Here is an 18,923-nt window from a genome sequence, read left to right as displayed (position 1 = left end):
ATGGCACGTCATGTTCTGTAGAGATTAGTTTTTACTGTTTTTAAGCTGTTCATCTCATCAACTTTTTTGTAGTATGCGCGTTAACAAACATGGCTGAGCGTAAAAGTTACTTAGATTGTGAGAATCGTCATAAAATTGATGGTATGAATAAAAACATTATAAGTTCTAAACAGTCAGTTGAAAGTTCGATAAAGGCAACTGAAAGCTCGACACAGCAAATTGAAGGTTCGACAAAGCCAGATGAAGGTTTGATACAGCTAGATGAAAGTTCGACTCAGCCAATAGAAGGTTCGACACAGCCAGTTAAAAGTTCGATACAACCAGTTGTATGTCTTATTCAGCCAGTTGACAGTTCGACAAAGACAGATGGAAGTTTGAAACAGTCGGCAGAAAGTACGACAAAGCCATGTGAAAGTTCGACACAACCAGTTGAAAGTTTAACACAGCCAGAAGGAAATAGTAGAACAAATGGTTCGGATGAAATCTTTGAAATGTTTTGTGAAGTTTGCATGAGAGACGGAATACACGCGTCGGCGTATGCTTTCTGCACTTCTTGCGTGGCGTACTTTTGCTCAGCATGCCTTAAACACCACGGGAAATTTTTGCGAAAGCATAAGTATATAATCGGAGACGACATGTATTTGGATTTATGTTCTGAAAAATGTAAAACCCATACCAACGAGATAGTAAAGTTTCATTGTGATACGTGTGGAGACTTTGTTTGTACAATTTGTAAAGAAGATTTGCATACAGATTCATGCAGTCTACAATATTTACCCGACTTACTGAAAGGTCAAGATTTTGAAAAAGAATTTGAATCGGTACACTCACATCATAAAACATTTAGAAACAGAGTTTCAGACACAGAAGAAGCTGTTGCTACAAAACTTGATCATTTGAACAAAATTTCTTCAGAAACACATAGTGTAATTAAGCGAGAAAAGGATAGTGGTTTTGAAGAGTTTGACAAACAAGCTGAGGATATTGAATCTATGATCCAGATGATCAAGAATCATGATTGCACGATTGTTGATTCTCTGAAAGAAACAAATGAATCGTTGACTCTAAAAATCGATAAGCTGTCATTAAGTATCAAAACGCTAGCATCAATTCCTGGCCACAAAAAATATCAGGTGTTCATAGAATTAGAACAGCTTAAATGTACAATTAAGAAAGCAGAAGATTGGATTGAAAAAATAAGTATCTGTAGTCCTGAATCAGATTTAGAAGACAAAGTTAAAAGAATATCTAAAGAAGTTGGAGACTTTGGAACTTTGTTGCGACAGAGTATTCCACTAATAGTAACAAAGGAAGCCGAGGCAAAACAAAGAAAGAAAGCATGTGCTTTGGATGATATAAACGTGGAAGCCGATACAGATGAGGAAAAATGCAACATAATTGACTGCTGTTTGTTGTCTGAACAATTCCTTGTCCTGTGTGATAAGAGTAATTGTTCGCTCAAGTTATTTGATGTAAAACTTAATCAAATCGTTCACGTAAGGTCTGTTGACTTTGCACCAGAAACTGTTACAAAAATAGATGATCATCAAATTGCCTTTGTCCGAGGCAGTTATATGTGTACCAGTAAGATACAGTTTTTAACTTTAACGAAGTTCCATAAACTGAAATTCCAAAAGCGATACATAACTACAGAAATGACTTGTTATACTGCTGTTTACCTGAAATATGACAGATTCATAATTTCAATGTGTCAGGACAATGAAGGAAAAGTTCAAATTATTGATATGGATGGTGATGTATTGGTTAATATTGAAACAGACAGTGATGAAGAAGACATATTCAAAAATCCATACTGTATAACGGTAAACGACAATGAAACGTATGCATATGTTAGTGACTGGTATAGAGACAAGGTAATTGAAATTGATCTCCGAAGTTATAAAACCAGACCAGTGGCCTATATGTGGCACCCAGAAGGTATAACAATTGATGATGAGGGATTTTTGTACATCATTGAAGCTGGTTCTGGGAAAATAGTCTACTTTCATCCACACCGTGACGAATCCGAGAAGGTTGCGTTATTGCAAACACGTCCAAACTATTGGAATCCATCTGGCATTTGCTTCAGCTCAGCCGAGAAGAAGTTGTACGTTGGCCAGACAGGTTATGATGCAATCAAAGTGTTTAAAATTACATGATAGTGTGGTTGAATGAAATTTATCAAAGTGTCGATGGTAATTCCATGTTAAATATGTAATAGGTATCCAACACACAACATAGAAACGTAAGAATAATGGATAGAAATATTGGTGAATTATTCACTTTAAAATTCGCATGTATGAATGAAAATAACAAGAAAAAGAGTTCCTAGTATAAAAAATATTTTTGCAGTTTCATTGTCGGGTTGAAGTTCAATATTTTTTATATTTAAAGAGACTGTTATCAGACATGAATACTTATCTCTTAAATTGAAATAAAAAAAAAGTTGAATGAAAACATTTCCTGTTGGTTTGCTTGTTTTGAATTTTACGCCGATTTAAAGGCATTTTTGTCATATCTCGGCGATCGATTTGCCTAACATGATAACTTACGTTTAAATCTAACACATAATAGCTTTGATATCTTATAAGAAGTGACAATTACGCTTGATTTATTGAAAACATGATTTAAGATTGAAATCACTTTAGAAGCCTTTAGAAAAACAGTCGATGTGTTTCCGGTACAGTATTCAGTATTGTCAATTACATTGTGTATAAAATATATACAGCAGAATGTTTTTGTCATTTTGTCTTGCATTGTTGACTGTAAATTGAAATGAACACTCGTCAAATACTAGTAGCTGTCAATGGGTAATTTATTGAGGATTAAGAGAATACAGTTAAAGTTGACTTTACAGTTGACCACGAAAGTTTTGTAAAATAAAATATAATAAATAAATTATCAAACTTATAAATATGCCAAGTGTACAATTGTTCAATTGCCAAAACATTGATATCCTACTTTTTTTAAAAAAAATATGCGAGTGGTCGTTTTGCAGTTGTGGAATATTTGTTTAGTACGTATGTTTAATGAATAGGCAGAATAAATTTATGGCTATTTCCTTTGGATAAGTTCCAATTAGGAATAATCGGCATGGTGTTCCTAAGTTAACGGAGCAGCACAATTTCGGAGCACGGTTCACTAAATAGTTTTGTTTTGTTTGTTTGTTTTCATTCAGGAAACGCATGGTTCCTACTTATGCATGTTAAATAAAAAAAAGTTTAGTTGTACTTGTATATAGTTTCTTTATAAAAAAAATCTGACATGATAGTCCGATATGAACTTACAGAGTCGGGTATACTTAGCTTATTATTTTGGTAACTTCATCAACATTTTACATTTTAGCTTGATGCAATTAATGGTGTCATTGGACTCCCTTGCATCACTTAGTCATGTGTATTATACATCGAATAGAAAAAACAACAACACATATTAAGTCGCAATCAGTGAATTACTGGAATCAAAATTAATAGGTCACCTTTTGGCAATACAATTTAATACTATTTAAGGACATGCTTGGTGACGTGTCCGGGGTTTTACCTCTCAGTGCCTGAAAGGACGGATAAACCCTTATTAAACTTAGAAGACACATGTATCAATTTATACGCTTTAATTGAGTTCTAAATGTTAGATCTAACGTAAATGATATTATCCGATTTTTCCATTTATCGATTTGTTCACCTCGATGCTAAGTTTGCATGCATATAACGATATTATGTTTTGTTTTGTTTTTTATTGACCGGTTCTTATGATTTTAGGTTTTAATGAGATTATTAATTTCAATTTATTCTCAAAGTGCCGCGAGCATTCATTCTAAACTCCGTGGAGAGGTCATACGTAAGATTCCTAGACATGACCTCTCCAATCAAGTAACCCTTATAAGTGACCAATACGGAATGCGGCTAAGTTGACAAAACTCAAAGTGTTTCAGATTCCTTGACAGGTTTTTATAAATGATTAGTAAATGTAACCAAAAAAAAACGATGATGGAATAAAAATTCGTTTTAGAAAATGAAATAAAACTGCATGTAAACGATAAACATGATGTAAACGTATCTAAAATAGTGTACCTTTCTTGTTTACGTTGTCTAGCATATCTACCTTATTTTTGCTCTAGTATACTTCATTTTATGGTTAAATCTATATAAACAGATCAACATGTTATTCATGGCTACTTTCAATATTGTTCCAAGTGATTCTGTCACATTTGTATTTATTCTTATTATAAATATTTTATAGGAAATACATAATTAATGTCAGGCCACTACGGACCATGAATGAATGTATGTAAAGGGGGGATTCGTGAGCAGGAAAAAAATACAGAAAACTCACACTATTTCCACATGTTCTTCATCATGACACGGTGTGTCGCGCACAATATCTAACCCGGAAGCTTTAAATTGAAGGAAGTTCGAAAACATAAAGGCAGGTGATATAGAAACTCTTCTTTTTGCGTCCATTTATCTACTTGTCAAATAGATCGGTACATCGCAGGCAATAGCATAAAGCTAAAGGCCATATACAGAAGTAAAATATAATAAATGCATGGTCCGGTCCTTAACTAATTCTTTGATGGATTTTGTAATCACCTGGCACTTATGTTAACCTATGTGAGATCTAGTGAAAGACTCATTAAGACCTAGATCCGTATAATTAAGGCGATGCTACGTACACGTCAGGTCTAAATATAAATATCATTTGCGTCCGTCCCTAAATTTTGTCATTTTTGCACGATATTTTAGAATTGCTTGGTTGGCACAAATGTTCACCATTCAAACTCTAATTAAATTCCATTGTCAACTGTAATCTTCGTTATCATACATATTTCACATATCTTGTTATTCATTACATGATTTTCCTTTTGAGAGGAAAAAGATATTTTTTTCATTTTCTTACAATGAAAAACTTTAAAAAATATCGAAGTCTTATTCGTCTTTCTCATGAATTGTGGTTAATTTAAACTCTGTTCCTTGTGTCACAAGAAATAAAGTCACATTTTTTTATATTCAATTACTTAGATCTATGCATGCTATCGGTCTTTATGTTTCGTTCATCGACCATAATTCTTTTGATAACACTTGTCATTACCCATAAACTTTACCAATTCTTTACCCGATTCAGTTGATAGCAATCAATACACCTCAACAAATTTTAAGTCTTTTTTAAGTTCCTATGTGGGTTTTTGTATAGTTATCAGAGGAAATGACATTGATTTTGTATCGTTATTTACACCATTTTAATAACTGACACGTGAAAATTAAACTGATTGAACTTATGTTTAGCTAAATAGTTACTTAGCATGATTAATATATCGACAGTTTTCATAAACTTTAACCCAGATAGAACTAGTTGGACTTTTGTTTTGAAATGAAGGATTATATAATCAGATCAGATAAAGGCCTTGTGTAAACAAATGGACAGTGAAATCCAAATGGGACAAGTTATGCTCAATGACATAAAGACTCTGCTGTTCAACATATACACATGTATATGTCCTATGTAAATAAGTGTAAACGACATAGAAAAATAATGAAATTTAAGGTAATTTCACTTATTATCAATATACTGTATGCTTTAATATTAATGTAGATCTACAAGCACATTTCGCTATTGATGAAAGTTATCTAGGAAGTTTATAAGTTTATAAATTTTAGCATCAAAACCACTCAGACCAATATTATTTCGATTCTAACATAAGGGATATAGGATTTCACATAAATAATATCCTAATTTTATTTTTTACATAAGGGATTTCACTAATGCTATTATTTTTCGGCCGGAGTCGAGTTTCTGGCTCCCTAAAGTATTGTTGCTAAAGTAATAAAGAAAAGAAAATAACAAATTAAATTATCTATATCTTTTTTCTAATAAAAATATTCTAACAATATTAACATATGTACCAGATTGGATAGTATATGTGTACATCGTTACTAAATCAATCCATGTAAGGTAATGACGTCATTCTGACGCCTTTTATGAATAAGTTGCATATTTTATGACGTCATATCGCTGCTTATGACTGTCTAATATTTGTTACAACATAGTAAAATCTTTTTACTTAGAACATTAACTACATTTCCATTGGTTGGTAGTATGATAGTAGGGCCTAATTAAAAGCTACTCTTAAATCCTACAACAGTGTAATAATAACTTTTTGCTCACCGATTCACTCTTTTATAATTTACATTATAAACTATTTTGAATACCCTGGCACAAACAGACCTCGAATTCTGTAAAATAAACTGTAGAAAGAAATGGTCTTGGTAGTAGTAATGCTGTTTCAAATCAAATGTAAATACTTTCATCAAGAATGTTGTAAAATACTTTTATCCTTAATCAATTGTACAAATTAATTGCTTGTTAGTGACAGTGACAGTGTTTTTCCCATATGGAAAAAAGGCATCCTCCATACCCTAAAACTTTATGAAAAATTGTGCTGGGTAACGTTTTAGATAGTTTCAATAACAAACACTCCAACGATCGGGAGCATTTTCAATAACAAACACTTCTAATTTTCCCATTGGGAAAGATCTTAGACTGTTAAAGCTTTGTGTTAGTCTGAAATTCTTAACGTTTAGTTTGAATAAGTTTTATATTTTTGAACGGTACATATTTTAAAACCACAACGATTTTTAACATTTGTATTGCTTACCATTTGCAGCATAAATTGATTGCAATTAAAACAAAACAGTACATTTACAGTTGTTGTTTATTTCATGTTTGTTTCAAATTAAATTTTTTTATCAACGCCATATCTACATGTATTTTTAAGAATTTCTTCAGTTATTGTTCACTTTATTTTATTCGTCTCAAATAAGGATGTATAAGAAAAGGACGCTAGCAACGATGGCCAAGTCAAAAACATTACACGAAACAGAAATCAAGGGCTCCGAAGACGTTTTCGAAATGTACTGCGAACCTTGTCATAGAGAAGGACAACAAAAGATAGCCTGTGCATTTTGTTCTGTTTGTGTGACCTACTTTTGTTTGATTTGTCTGAAATGTCATGGTAGGTTTTTCCCTGGTCATAAACCTCTGGAAGGAGTAAACATGCCCCAAGACTTGTGTATTGAAAAATGTAAGACACATAACAAGGAGATTTTGAAGTATTTTTGTACTACTTGCAATAAATTTGTTTGTTGTATATGTAAACCGGAGCTACACAAAGATACCTGTAACTTGAGATATTTACCAGATTATGTTACGGATACTAAAGTGACAGAGGAACTGAAAGATATAAAAGCTTATAATAGTAACATTGCTAAACGTTTGTCAGATTTCAAAGGAAACATAGATGTAAAATATGAGAGCGTTTCTGCTTTTGCAACAGAAGCTAAATCTTTGATACAAAGAATGAAAGAGGATATATTTGCACCATTCGACGAAGAAATCTCAAATTTAGAGAAAACTATACAAACAGCGAAGAAAAAAGATGTTTTGAACATTGATCGAGCGAAACAAAAGTGTGCAGTGCTGCACAATGAAACCGATAAACTATCAGAGAACATCAAAACAATACAACAATTCCCAAAAGGTCGAAAGTACACGTTATTTCTGAAAATGAAGCAAATGAGCGGAGATTTGACACAACTGAATGATATTGTGCGTAATCTGAAAAAGGATTCATTAAAGATAGACACACAATTTGAGGATGTAATGAAAAAGGAATTGAATGATTTGATCAGCAGAGTTAAAACGTTTGGACGATGCGTTGAAACATCTCAAAAATATCTAGACAAAAGAACGGGAAAGACAGCGTACATTGTTGCAGATATAAATGTAAAGGATAAGATGGATCAGGAAGACTGTCGTACATTCGATTTATGTTTATTGGCCGAACAATATCTCGTTATGTCTGACAGAAGTAATTGTTGCCTGAAGTTAGTCGATGTTAAAAGCAAGAAGTTGTTGTATCGCCGATCTGTGATAACAACACCAGAAGCTCTAACTAAGATTACAGACTCTGAGATGGCTATGGCTCGGTTATATGAGAAAGATGAGAGCCGGTGTGTTATTCAGTTTGTGAAACTAACAAATGCTAAACAACTCTTTTTTATGCCGCACTTTATATTGACAGAAATGTATTGCGCCGATATTGCGTACATTGGTGATGAAAAGTTGGTCATTGAAATGACGGCTGATAATCGTGGTAAAGTACAGATAATGAACTTCAGCGGACGTGTTATTCACACAATTGATAAAGATGAAAAGGGAGAGTCTCTTTTTCAATGTCCTTACTATTTAAATACTAATATGGTGGAAAGGGTGTTTTACGTCAGTGACTGGTTGAATGACAGTTTTTACAAAGTGGACATTGACACATTAAGTACATATCAGTATTCGCCACGCATCTGGCATCCTTTTGGGATAACGACCGATGGGGATAGCTTCATTTATGTCTGTGAATCCGGGACTGATAGTATACATGTTTATCATACCGATGACACTAAAAATACGGATAAGGAAGTTTTGTTAAAGTTCAACGATTATAACCCTCAAGCGTTGCTTTTTTCTGCTTCGATGTCGAAGCTATACGTTAGTTTTGACGGTTCTGATCGCCTAAAGGTATACAATATTACCTCTTAGAACTGCTAAACTTCGAGTTCGACGAATGTAGATCATGAATTAACATGTATTTATTTGACTTTGTGTGATCGGGGATGAGAAAGCTATCCGCCGTTCTAAGTTAAAGAAATGTTAAAATTGCCGGTTGGATCTACACATGATGTGTCGATTTGATATAGAACATAACAGTTGAAATTCACGGTGATTCAATTAAAGAGATATAACCATTATTTGATGAATAAGACCTATTCGGATAAATCTCCAATAAAATCTTTGTCATGATATACAGTGGGTGACAAGAACGTTATACTGAAAAGGTATAAAGCGGCAAACTTTTGTGTAATACAGATCGACACAGGCTCGTTTCACAGAATCAAAGGGAGATAGCATTATTAAAAAAAAAGGAACTGTCCTCAACACAATGCTGATAATGTTTACATGAGGGTGTGATCGCAACGATGATCGAAACAACATTTAAAGAATACAATTTTATGTTTTGAGTACGTAATACATATTCACTCAAAAGTCACTTTTTGATTGACTTAAACTTGTAAATATTCTACAAAAACTTAGTGATATTGAATACATGTATTGTTTTATGGACATTTCATTCTTATCATTCAAAGAGTTTAATGTTGATTTTTTTTACTCGTTTAATCGTATTAAGCAACCTTGTAGAACTTAGTGATAATTCTTTTAGAGACACTTGGCTTAAGATTCTTTTATATAGTTATGCACAATTTATATAGAAATTGGTTCTACGTCCTCTTACTCTGGCCTTTAAACTTAGTGGAATAGAATTTGTTGATTAAGCATCCGCATATGTTTATAAATATCATTAGTTTCTAAGTGGTATTTTGATTCTTTTAATTACTTTGTAGAACTTTGTTATTATTGTTATCTTTTGTAGAAAATGTTAATGTTTTTTTCTTAAACTTTTCCATGAATCACAATATATTATAAGAATAGTTATGCAAAGAAATTATAATCCTAAAGCATTTATTAAGTAAATTCTGATAAGCAGTAAATTGCAGACCAATCAGATGAGTTGCTACACACAGTGCCACCTGTATGTAAATGATAGCCCCCCTCTAGGACACAAAATTTTATTAAACCAGACATCTCAGGGAGTTTTGTTTTTCTGCTGCTATTTTTTAAAGAATTACATCTCTTAAAGCTCTCTAAAGTTTACTAACTAATTATAGAATTTATTTTAGGCACTTTGGTATTAAGTAAACCTTAGAAATTATCTTAATTCCTCGAAACATTTTTGATAAATTTGTAAGTAATTTTAGTAATTTCTTTTATTTCCGAAGTAATTAAGATCAATTAATTTTTTTCTTTGTTTTTTAAAAATTTTGGCCATTTATAAATATTAGGTTTTCATTCTTGGTGGTACAACTTTGAAACAGGGGTTGCTACTCTTTATTTGTCAGTTAAATAGCACAGAATCATTAAGGTTATTTTTCATACTTTCAGATAATTTTTACATAATGACACTTCTTTTTAACGGTTTCAAATCCCTAATTCAAAATCATTGTTTGATATATTTAGATTAGATAAGAACAGTTAATACTAGAGTGCATATTGTAAAACTGTTACCTTTAAGTAACTTTTTGTTAACTGTAAATAAAAAGTTAGTTCATAATATATTTTTTTGATTGAAACTTATTCAGTATTTGTGTTTTATTTCCCTTTGCATTCAAAAGGTGGTATTACCTTGGCGATTAGCTTTTACCTCCAATATAAGATCATCTTAATCACTACTCCTGAGCAAACTATTAAAGAACATTACATAACAAGAAAGTGGGTGCCTCTAAACCTACTTGTAGAAACACTTACTATTTTAACACCATAACAGTTTATTGCTATTCTTATTGTGTTTCTTTGAGTTTATTTATTCCTATACATTTGTTTTGATGATTGAATTACAAATCAAAAGCTGGTGCTGCCTCAAAAAAAAGTATGTAGGTTGATAGTAAACATAGACCTCGTGGAAGTTTGTTCTGATGATTCAATAACACAACAGAAGCCGTGCTGCCTGAGACGGGTATCTTGGCCAATGAGGAACAGATCCATAAGAAAACTCGAGTATGAAGGTGTAATACCTTTGACCAATGTAAACATCGGCTGCATGGAAATACCTGGAAATACCAGTACTGTGAGCTTTGTTAATAAATTATTAAAGTCAAACATAAATATAAGAAAGAAATTGATGAGACGTATTTGAGCATGTATCAATCGCATCTTTTCGGCCCCTTCCGTCAAACTACAGATTTTGACCTCGAATACATAGAACGAATTTTGTATTACGGTCTTACATCCGCTAAGAAACTAAACATGCAAACAAATAGTAAGTGATTACTGGGAGATATAAAATTATATTGGGGTTGCGTTCATTGAACGCAGCCTTTCGTTGTTGATCTTGTTTATCATATTTTTTGTTGACTAGGTTTATTCCAATATATAGAGTAAAAGTCTGCCTAAATTATATATATATGTATTCATTCTGTGTTTACCTATAGTGAGTAAATGACGTCACGTTGTATTATTATTTGGCGCGCTTTTCATTCAGTATTAGATTTAATATCTTTTTAAAACGTTTTTTTGCATATAATAAAAATGAAATTTAACTAGTTTAGTGTAAGATCGACATATATTTCACCTTGTGAACACCGAAAGTTCATAGTTCACTCGTGGCTGCGCCACTCGTGAAATATACCGTTTGGTGCTCACTCCTTGAAATATATTTCGATCTTACACTGAACTAAACAAATATCTTCTATATAACAATTTATCACATTATCATAAACCATAAACTTTAACATTTCTCGAAAGCAATCGGTACACCCCGACGAAGTCGCCGGAGAAAGCCGAGAAGTTACGATTGCAACAGTAATAGCTGGTGCATTGTGGGAAGATCATACTAGACGGTTACAACTGCTGTTACTTTTAACCCTTTGATATAGTTATCAGATGAAATGTCATTGATTTCGTTTCGTTATAAATTTACTCATTTTTATTATCTGTCACGTGAAAATTTAACTGATTGGACTTATGTTCATCCCAGTATGGTTTTAATTCCGACAGAAAATTAAATACAGACTTTGAATGTTTTGCGGAGTTAGGATGTGGGATTTTAATCAGATAAAGGCCTTATCAGTAATGTACTGATCCACACCGGACATGTTCTCTTCAACGACATAACGTTTTTACTGTTCAACATATAGACATGCACATATCCTGTGTAAATAGCGATGAACGACATAGAAAGATAACAGCATGTAAAGGTAATTTGTTTTATTATCAAGATAAGATTTAATATTCTTATCAGTAGACATGTATACACATAGTTCGCTATTGGTTAAACCTGACTAGGAAGTTTGTAAAGGCCCGTTATGCCCCATAAAGGTTTTTATTTTATTTCACAAACAATTGTTTATATTTGATATTCTGTTATAGGTTTCAAACACTGAAACACTTACTTATTTACCAATTAACTGAATCATATTTCGCCTGATTTGCTTTCTGGAAATAAGCACAGTTATACTGATTTAGAATTTTGTATCGAAGTCAAATTTTACTTTGTATTTTGGCTAAATTTTATGACAAATACTTTCACATTCAGCACTACTTTTTCATGATCAAAGCCTCAAACATGCTAGATAAACCACTATTTAAAGATGATTAACTCATGTTTGTCTTTTTTAAAGAAGCATTTTTTTTTTGGTTTTCGCATCAAAAGGACAAATCTTTTAAGTTGCCGTTGAACATCGCTCAGATCAATTTTTATTATAATTTTAACAAGAAAAAACGGGAGCTGTTTTTCAAGCGGATACTATATCAACTATCGATTATCATATATTGCTGTTCTATTCACTTATAGTATTGTAAATATCTTTATTTTGTCAATGATTATTCTAATAGTTAACTAAGTATCAGTCTATATTGTATAGTGTATACATCAGTACTTGGTAAATAATCTTAAATGACGTCATTCTGTCGCTTTTTATGAATGTGTCGCGTGCTGGATTCTTATAATGGTGTAAGATTCATCATTGAAAATAAAGAAGTGTTCAACATAATTTGCTGACCAATAAAATCACTCCTATTTTCTTAAAAAATTAATCGTATAGACAGGCAAATTGTGTCATTTATTAAGTCAAATACTTAATAATTTTAAGTTTGAAAAGAAGTGTGCATGTATAAACTGAATGTAACACAATGACGTGAAATTCTACCGATTTTAGGGATCTTAATTGTTAAAATTTCATTTAAGTAAACACTAACATATACTTACAACATAACCTACATTTCTAAAGTAAAGGTAAATCTATATACGATATGATAGTACATGTAATTATCTACGCTTAAACCCTAAGACGTTGTAACAGTAACGTTTTTCTTAGTGACCAAATAAAAGCCGTTTTGGTAAACCACTTAGGTTTTATGTCTCATGTTTTGAATTTTGAACTTCCAAAAAAAAACTTACAGAAACATACCTTAAATTTAGAAAATAAACTGAAGAAAAAATGCACTGCTGGTGAAAGTTTAAAAAATTACTCCATCATCTATAAATTGTATAAATTACTTGCTTGATCGGGAAAGTTTATTTCCAAAACGTGAAAACATATCTTCAGTATATTCGAAATTTTTACTTAGATATCTGGAAAAAAGATGGTGTTTTTAATTAATTGTGCTTAGTAGAATTCAAGATAATCGTTCTAATATTGGATAAAACAAGCAGCATTAATTTGACATGTACTTTGTGAATCCAGTTGCCCAAACACCAATGTAGATGAATATGTGCATTGCTTTACCTGATCAGAAAAGTGAAAAGGGGAATCCCCCCATATTCCCATTTTGGAAAAACTCTCCTGTTCAAGTTTTGACCAATAAAATATGATAAACAAGATCAACAAGGAAAGGCGGCGTTATAGAGTTGTAAAATGTTGAACAATACATAATTTATCACTATGTTTTACGATATTTAAAGTGTGTCAATCGCCAGAAGAACATTGATAACAATTAAAGGTTTAAAATATAATCTTACATTATCTAATGTTGTCTTTTGTTTCAAGTTTATTTATTTTTACACAAGCAATATTTACGTGTCTTTTTGGCTCATTCTAATTAATTATTGCTCACGCTTTATTTTTCTTTTCAAATTTAGTTTTACTAGAAAATGATGCATGAATGCCTGGTAACGATGGCAGAATCAAAATCAAGTCACGAAACAGAAAGCAAAGGTTCTGAAGACGTTTTTGAAATGTACTGCGAAGCTTGTCATAGGGAAGGGCAACATGAGATAGCCTGTGCATTTTGTTCTGCTTGTGTGACCTACTTCTGTTCAACATGTCTGAAATACCATGGGAAGTTTTATCCTTTTCATAAACCCCTGGAAGGGAATAACATGCCCCAAGATATATGCTTGGAAAAATGTGAGTCACACACTAAGGAGGTTTTAAAATATTTTTGTACTACTTGCAAAACGTTTGTTTGTTGTATTTGTAAATCGGAGCTACACAAAGAGACGTGCAACATGAACTATTTACCCGATTTCGTTACGGACACTAAATGTGAGGAAGAACTTAAAGGGTTAATGACACACAAGGATGATTTTGCTAAACATCTAACAGATTTCACAGGGGAAATTGATGCAAGATATGAAAGTATTTTTGTTGATACGGAAGAAGCTAGAACTGTAATAAAAAAGGAGAAGGAATTAATGTTTGTAAAGTTCGAAGAGGAAATTTCATCACTAGAAGAAACAATACAGACAAAAAGAGGAACTGATACTTTGAGCATTGATAAATCAAAGAAAAAGCTTGAATTGCTGCAAAAAGAAACTGATCAATTATCAATCAACGTTAAAACAATAAAACAACTTCCAAAAGGTCGCAAGTACACGTTATTTCTCAAAATGAAACAGTTGAGCGGAAATTTGACTGAAATGAATCAAGTCTTGGGAGATTTGACACAAGCTTCGTCACAAATAGACAATGACTTCGAGGATGAAGCGAAAAAGAAAGCAAATAATGTGATTAAAAGAGCTAAAGAATTTGGACAATACATCGCTACATCTCAAGAATGTAATGACAAAGGGATAAAAAAGACCGCGTGCTATGTTGAAGATATAATTGTCAAGGACATCTCTGATCAGGCAGACTGTTGCATATTCGACTTATGTAAACTTTCCGAACAATATCTTCTCTTGGTTGATTGTAGTAACTGTTGTCTGAAATTAGTAAATTTGAAAAGTAAAAAATTATTGGATCGACTGTCTGTGAAAAGGACTCCGAACGGTATTACTAAAATTACGGACTCGAGGATTGCTATGGTTCTGTCATATGAGAAAGATGAGAGCCGCAGTATAATTCAGTTCTTGAAACTGACAAATGCTAAACAACTCGTTTTTGAAAAGCGCTTTATATTGACAGAAATATATTGCGCCAATATTGCATACATTGGTGATGATAAGTTGGTCATTGCAATGACTGCTGATTATCATGGTAAAGTACAGATAATGGACTTCAGCGGGCGTGTTATTCACACAATTGATAAAGATGAAAAGGGAGTGTCTTTTTTTCTACGTCCCTACTACTTAAATGCTGATAACATGGGAAATCATTTTTACGTCACAGATTGGTTAAATGACAACTTTCATAAAGTGGACATTGACACATTAAATGGATATCAGTATTCGCCTCGCATCTGGCATCCGCTAGGGATAACGACTGATGAGGATGGCTTCATTTATGTCTGTGAATCCGGAACTAGTAGTATACATGTTTATCATACCGATGACACTAAAAATACGGATAAGCAAGTTTTGTTAAAATACGACGATTTTTGCCCACAAGCTTTACTTTTTTCTGCTTCGTTGTCGAAGCTATACGTTAGTTTTAACGGTGCTGATCGCCTGAAGGTTTACAATATAATTAACTCTTAGAATTGCTTAACTTCGGGTCTGACACAAAGAATTGTATTGTAGAATGACAATATTTTTCTTTGTATGTTCAGGGGTGTGAAAGCTACCCGCTGTTCTACGTTAAAGGAGACTCTTTTACGCCAGGATGTGTCGATTTCACGTGTCGATTACAGGAACGTAACGACTTAAGTTCGCAATGATTATATCATAAATCAAATAAACATTTACAGTATTTGAAGAATAAGACACATTCATGAATGAAACTCCAATACGTTCTTTTTATGACATACTGTAGGTTAAATAGAGTAAATTGGGCAGACTTTGACAAAAACTTCTTTCTTTGTGTTATACGGATCAATAGTTGCTAGTTTGTTCCAAGTTTTATAAAATCAACGGGAGTTAACATTATTAAACATTACAAAAATATGTAAGTTCAGTAAGTTGCTGTCCTCGAAACACTACTGAAAATGCTGAGTGTGTTAAACACAACACTGATTGAAACAAACTGTGAAGAAAACAAATTTATGTTTTGTGTACATAATAATATACTTACTCAAAATAGTCACTTTTTGGTTGACTTACAGCTGTAAATGTTTTGAAACTTAATGATATTGAATACGCCTTCTTTTATGGACATTTCATTCTTATCATTCATCAGTTTAATGTTGGTTATTTTACTAAGTTTGATTGTATTGAGCAACTTTGTGGAACGAATTGATACATTTCTTTACAGCCACTGAGGATAGCCAAAGATTCTATATATAGTTATGTACAATATATTTGTGTATGGAAAATGGTTATACTTCCATTTACTCTAGGCTTTAAAGTTATAGTGAAATACATGTTTATCATTTACATATGTTTATAAATATCTTAAGTTTCTGAGAAGTATTTTTGTTCTGATCTTTGTAGTTATTATTATCTTTTGTAGAAAATGTTAATGTTGTTTCTTAAACATTTCCATTAATCATAATCTATTATTACAATATTTATGTAAAGAAATTATAAGCCTTAAGCATTTGTTAAGTAAATTCTGATAAGCAGTAAGTTGCAGACCATTCAAATGAGTTGTTACATATAGTGCCACCTGTATGTGAATGCTGTCTCCGTCTGGGATACAGAAGTTCATTTAACCAGTCAGCTCAGGGACTTTTGTTATACTGCTGCTAATTTTTAAAGAAGTGCCATCTCTAAAAGTTCTTTAATGTTTGTTAAAGAACTATAGAATTTATTTTTGGCAATTTTGTATTAGGTAAACTTTAGAGATGATCTTTATTCACTGAACAATTTTTGATGAATTTGTAAGTAATTTTAGTAATTTCTTTTTTCCAAAATAATTAAGATTAATTAATATATTTTCTTTGTTTGTTTGTTGTTTAGTTTTGGGCGCCTGTTAAAGGGTAACCCCATTCATTTTTCCCGTCATTGGCATGATAGGGTCGAGGAGCATCATGCTCATGCATCATAAATTGTATAATTCTATTAGGAAGCGATATATCAATCAATATTACGTAATAAACCCAAATATGTATAAAACTGCAGAACTGTTTAACTCTCATTCAGTACAAATTGTAAGAAATTTAGCAATGATTGTCTATAAAGCTTTCGAGATTAGAAAAGAATCTACATTGCAATCTTAGAGAGTAATAAATATTTACATACTGTAAGATTCTAAAGTTCCTTTCTGAATTTTCATATGTTCCCTTTACATGTAAATATATTTTCCTATTTTCAAACTTTATTTGATACCTTTTAAATGTTAAATATGTTGTATCATGTTCGTTATTCTTTTTTTTTTGTTCTTTTCATTGTTTTTTATTATTATTTTGTTAAATTAATTCATGTTACAATTTTATTATAGTAAAAAAACTAAAGGTAAATTAATCTTGATTATCGTTTACATTATAATCGACATGGTTATTTCCCTTGTAGGCGTCATACTCGTTTTGTACTTTCGGTTTCGATGCAAGGCAATTTGTCACATACTAAAATGCATATTTGTATGTGTGTCTAAATCTGACATATCCATATCTGGCATGAAAACATGTCATGCTTTAGAGTTTTAGTTGTAAAAATAATGGTCTTGTAATTTCATTTTCAATACAAGGCATTATGTTACATTATATGTTTTTGTATACATTTGTAGGAGGTTAGTAATACAAAACATTATATATATTTATATATGAGCATATTATGATAAAACAAGTAAACATTTATAACCATTGATGTTTAGTAAAAATACCACATACAGAACAAGGTAATGAGCCAAATAATTAAAGAGATAAATATGTATGAAATTATAATAGATATGAATTAAAACGTAACTGACATCATATAGTTCTGATAATGTATGAATGTAACAATATGTTGAAAGTGAGTAATCTTATTATTCAATGTCTGTCATTGTATTGTAATGTTTTGTGTAATGTTTGTATTACTGAGAATGTTGTAATTTTATTTTATGTCAGGTCAAGGGCTTATTAGCCTTAACCAGACGGTTGTTGTTTACATATTGATTTTGAAATAAAAATTATTCTTCTTCTTCATGCTATAAGCCTTCTCAAAGAAAAGCGTTTTTTTTAATTCAGTACCAAACTTTTTGATAAAATTCTGCAGTGAGGTCGTCGTCACCGGGGGATTTTGTGAGTTTAAAACCAAAAATAACCTTTTCAACTTCTTCCTCCCGAAAACCTGAATCAAAAGCGAATTTCTCATCATTATTTACACTAGTAGTAATATTAGAAACCACTTTTTTTGCCGAACATAGATCAATTCCTTCAGAAGAAAAAAGTTTCTTGTAAAATGCACATTGTTCTATTGTTCTTTTAAAATGAATTTATGTCGTTTTAATGTTTTCCGGATTCGGATTTTATTTGCGTCCATAATTTTTGATTGCCCTTCTTTTTTCTAAGTCGAAGAAATACTTCGAAGAGTACATCAGCAATGTGTTTGGCTTTTGATCTAATTTAAGCGCTTCGAGCTCTTTCTGATAATAGAAACTCAATTCCTCTGATAATATTTTGATGTCAGTTTGGGCCTGGGCTGACTTGGTTTCTCTAAGCTTTGTGTTTTTTCTTCTACATGTATTACTTTAGTTCGCCTGTGTGTTTTTGAAATGTGTGTTGTATATTCAATTGAAAGCGTTTTAATTTTATCTTTTGTCGTATCCCATCACTTGCGTTTTGAGTTAAAATTTACTTTATTTTCTTTGTTTTAAAATATGACAGGTATCTATAATTATTAGATTTTCATTCTTGTTACAGGGATTGCTACTACTTAGATCAATCAGTTAAATGGAATAATTACATAGAATTATTAAGGTTATTTTTTATACTTTCAGATTCTTATTACATTTTGACACTTAACGGTTTCATATCATTAATTCAATATTAATGCTTGCAATTATGTATTTAGATTAAATCAAAAG

The 18,923-nt window shown here is 31.8% G+C and overlaps 3 protein-coding genes across 3 annotated transcripts; all 3 read left to right on the top strand.

Annotated features, from left to right (window-relative positions):
- The first annotated feature begins 89 nt into the window (after positions 1-89).
- LOC132717601 (uncharacterized) lies at positions 90-2,159 on the top strand. Its single transcript, XM_060701093.1, has one exon. The coding sequence runs from the start codon at positions 90-92 to the stop codon at positions 2,157-2,159; it is 2,070 nt and encodes a 689-aa protein (XP_060557076.1).
- A 2,956-nt stretch (positions 2,160-5,115) lies between these two features.
- Positions 5,116-10,654, top strand: LOC132717618 (uncharacterized). Its single transcript, XM_060701115.1, has 2 exons — positions 5,116-5,541; positions 6,819-10,654. The coding sequence occupies exon 2, from the start codon at positions 6,820-6,822 to the stop codon at positions 8,584-8,586; it is 1,767 nt and encodes a 588-aa protein (XP_060557098.1). The 5' UTR covers positions 5,116-5,541; position 6,819; the 3' UTR covers positions 8,587-10,654.
- Positions 10,655-11,371: 717 nt separating this feature from the next.
- Positions 11,372-18,038, top strand: LOC132717617 (uncharacterized). The gene is made up of 2 exons (XM_060701114.1): positions 11,372-11,855; positions 13,739-18,038. Exon 2 carries the CDS (start codon positions 13,751-13,753, stop codon positions 15,515-15,517), a length of 1,767 nt encoding a protein of 588 aa, XP_060557097.1. The 5' UTR covers positions 11,372-11,855; positions 13,739-13,750; the 3' UTR covers positions 15,518-18,038.
- Positions 18,039-18,923: the final 885 nt, after the last annotated feature.

The sequence above is a fragment of the Ruditapes philippinarum genome, unplaced genomic scaffold (genome assembly GCF_026571515.1).
Source record: "Ruditapes philippinarum isolate M1 unplaced genomic scaffold, ASM2657151v2 ctg3385_1_1_1_1, whole genome shotgun sequence".
NCBI classification, from domain to species: domain Eukaryota; kingdom Metazoa; phylum Mollusca; class Bivalvia; order Venerida; family Veneridae; genus Ruditapes; species Ruditapes philippinarum.
The sequence above is the reverse complement of the archived record's forward strand: the minus strand, read 5'-3'. Positions and strand labels throughout refer to the sequence as shown.

What these genes read in the sequence shown, in the direction of transcription:
- LOC132717617 (XM_060701114.1), top strand. Translation starts at nt 13,751, where the DNA reads ATGATGCATGAATGCCTGGTAACGATGGCAGAATCAAAATCAAGTCAC.
- LOC132717618 (XM_060701115.1), top strand. Translation starts at nt 6,820, where the DNA reads ATGTATAAGAAAAGGACGCTAGCAACGATGGCCAAGTCAAAAACATTA.
- LOC132717601 (XM_060701093.1), top strand. Translation starts at nt 90, where the DNA reads ATGGCTGAGCGTAAAAGTTACTTAGATTGTGAGAATCGTCATAAAATT.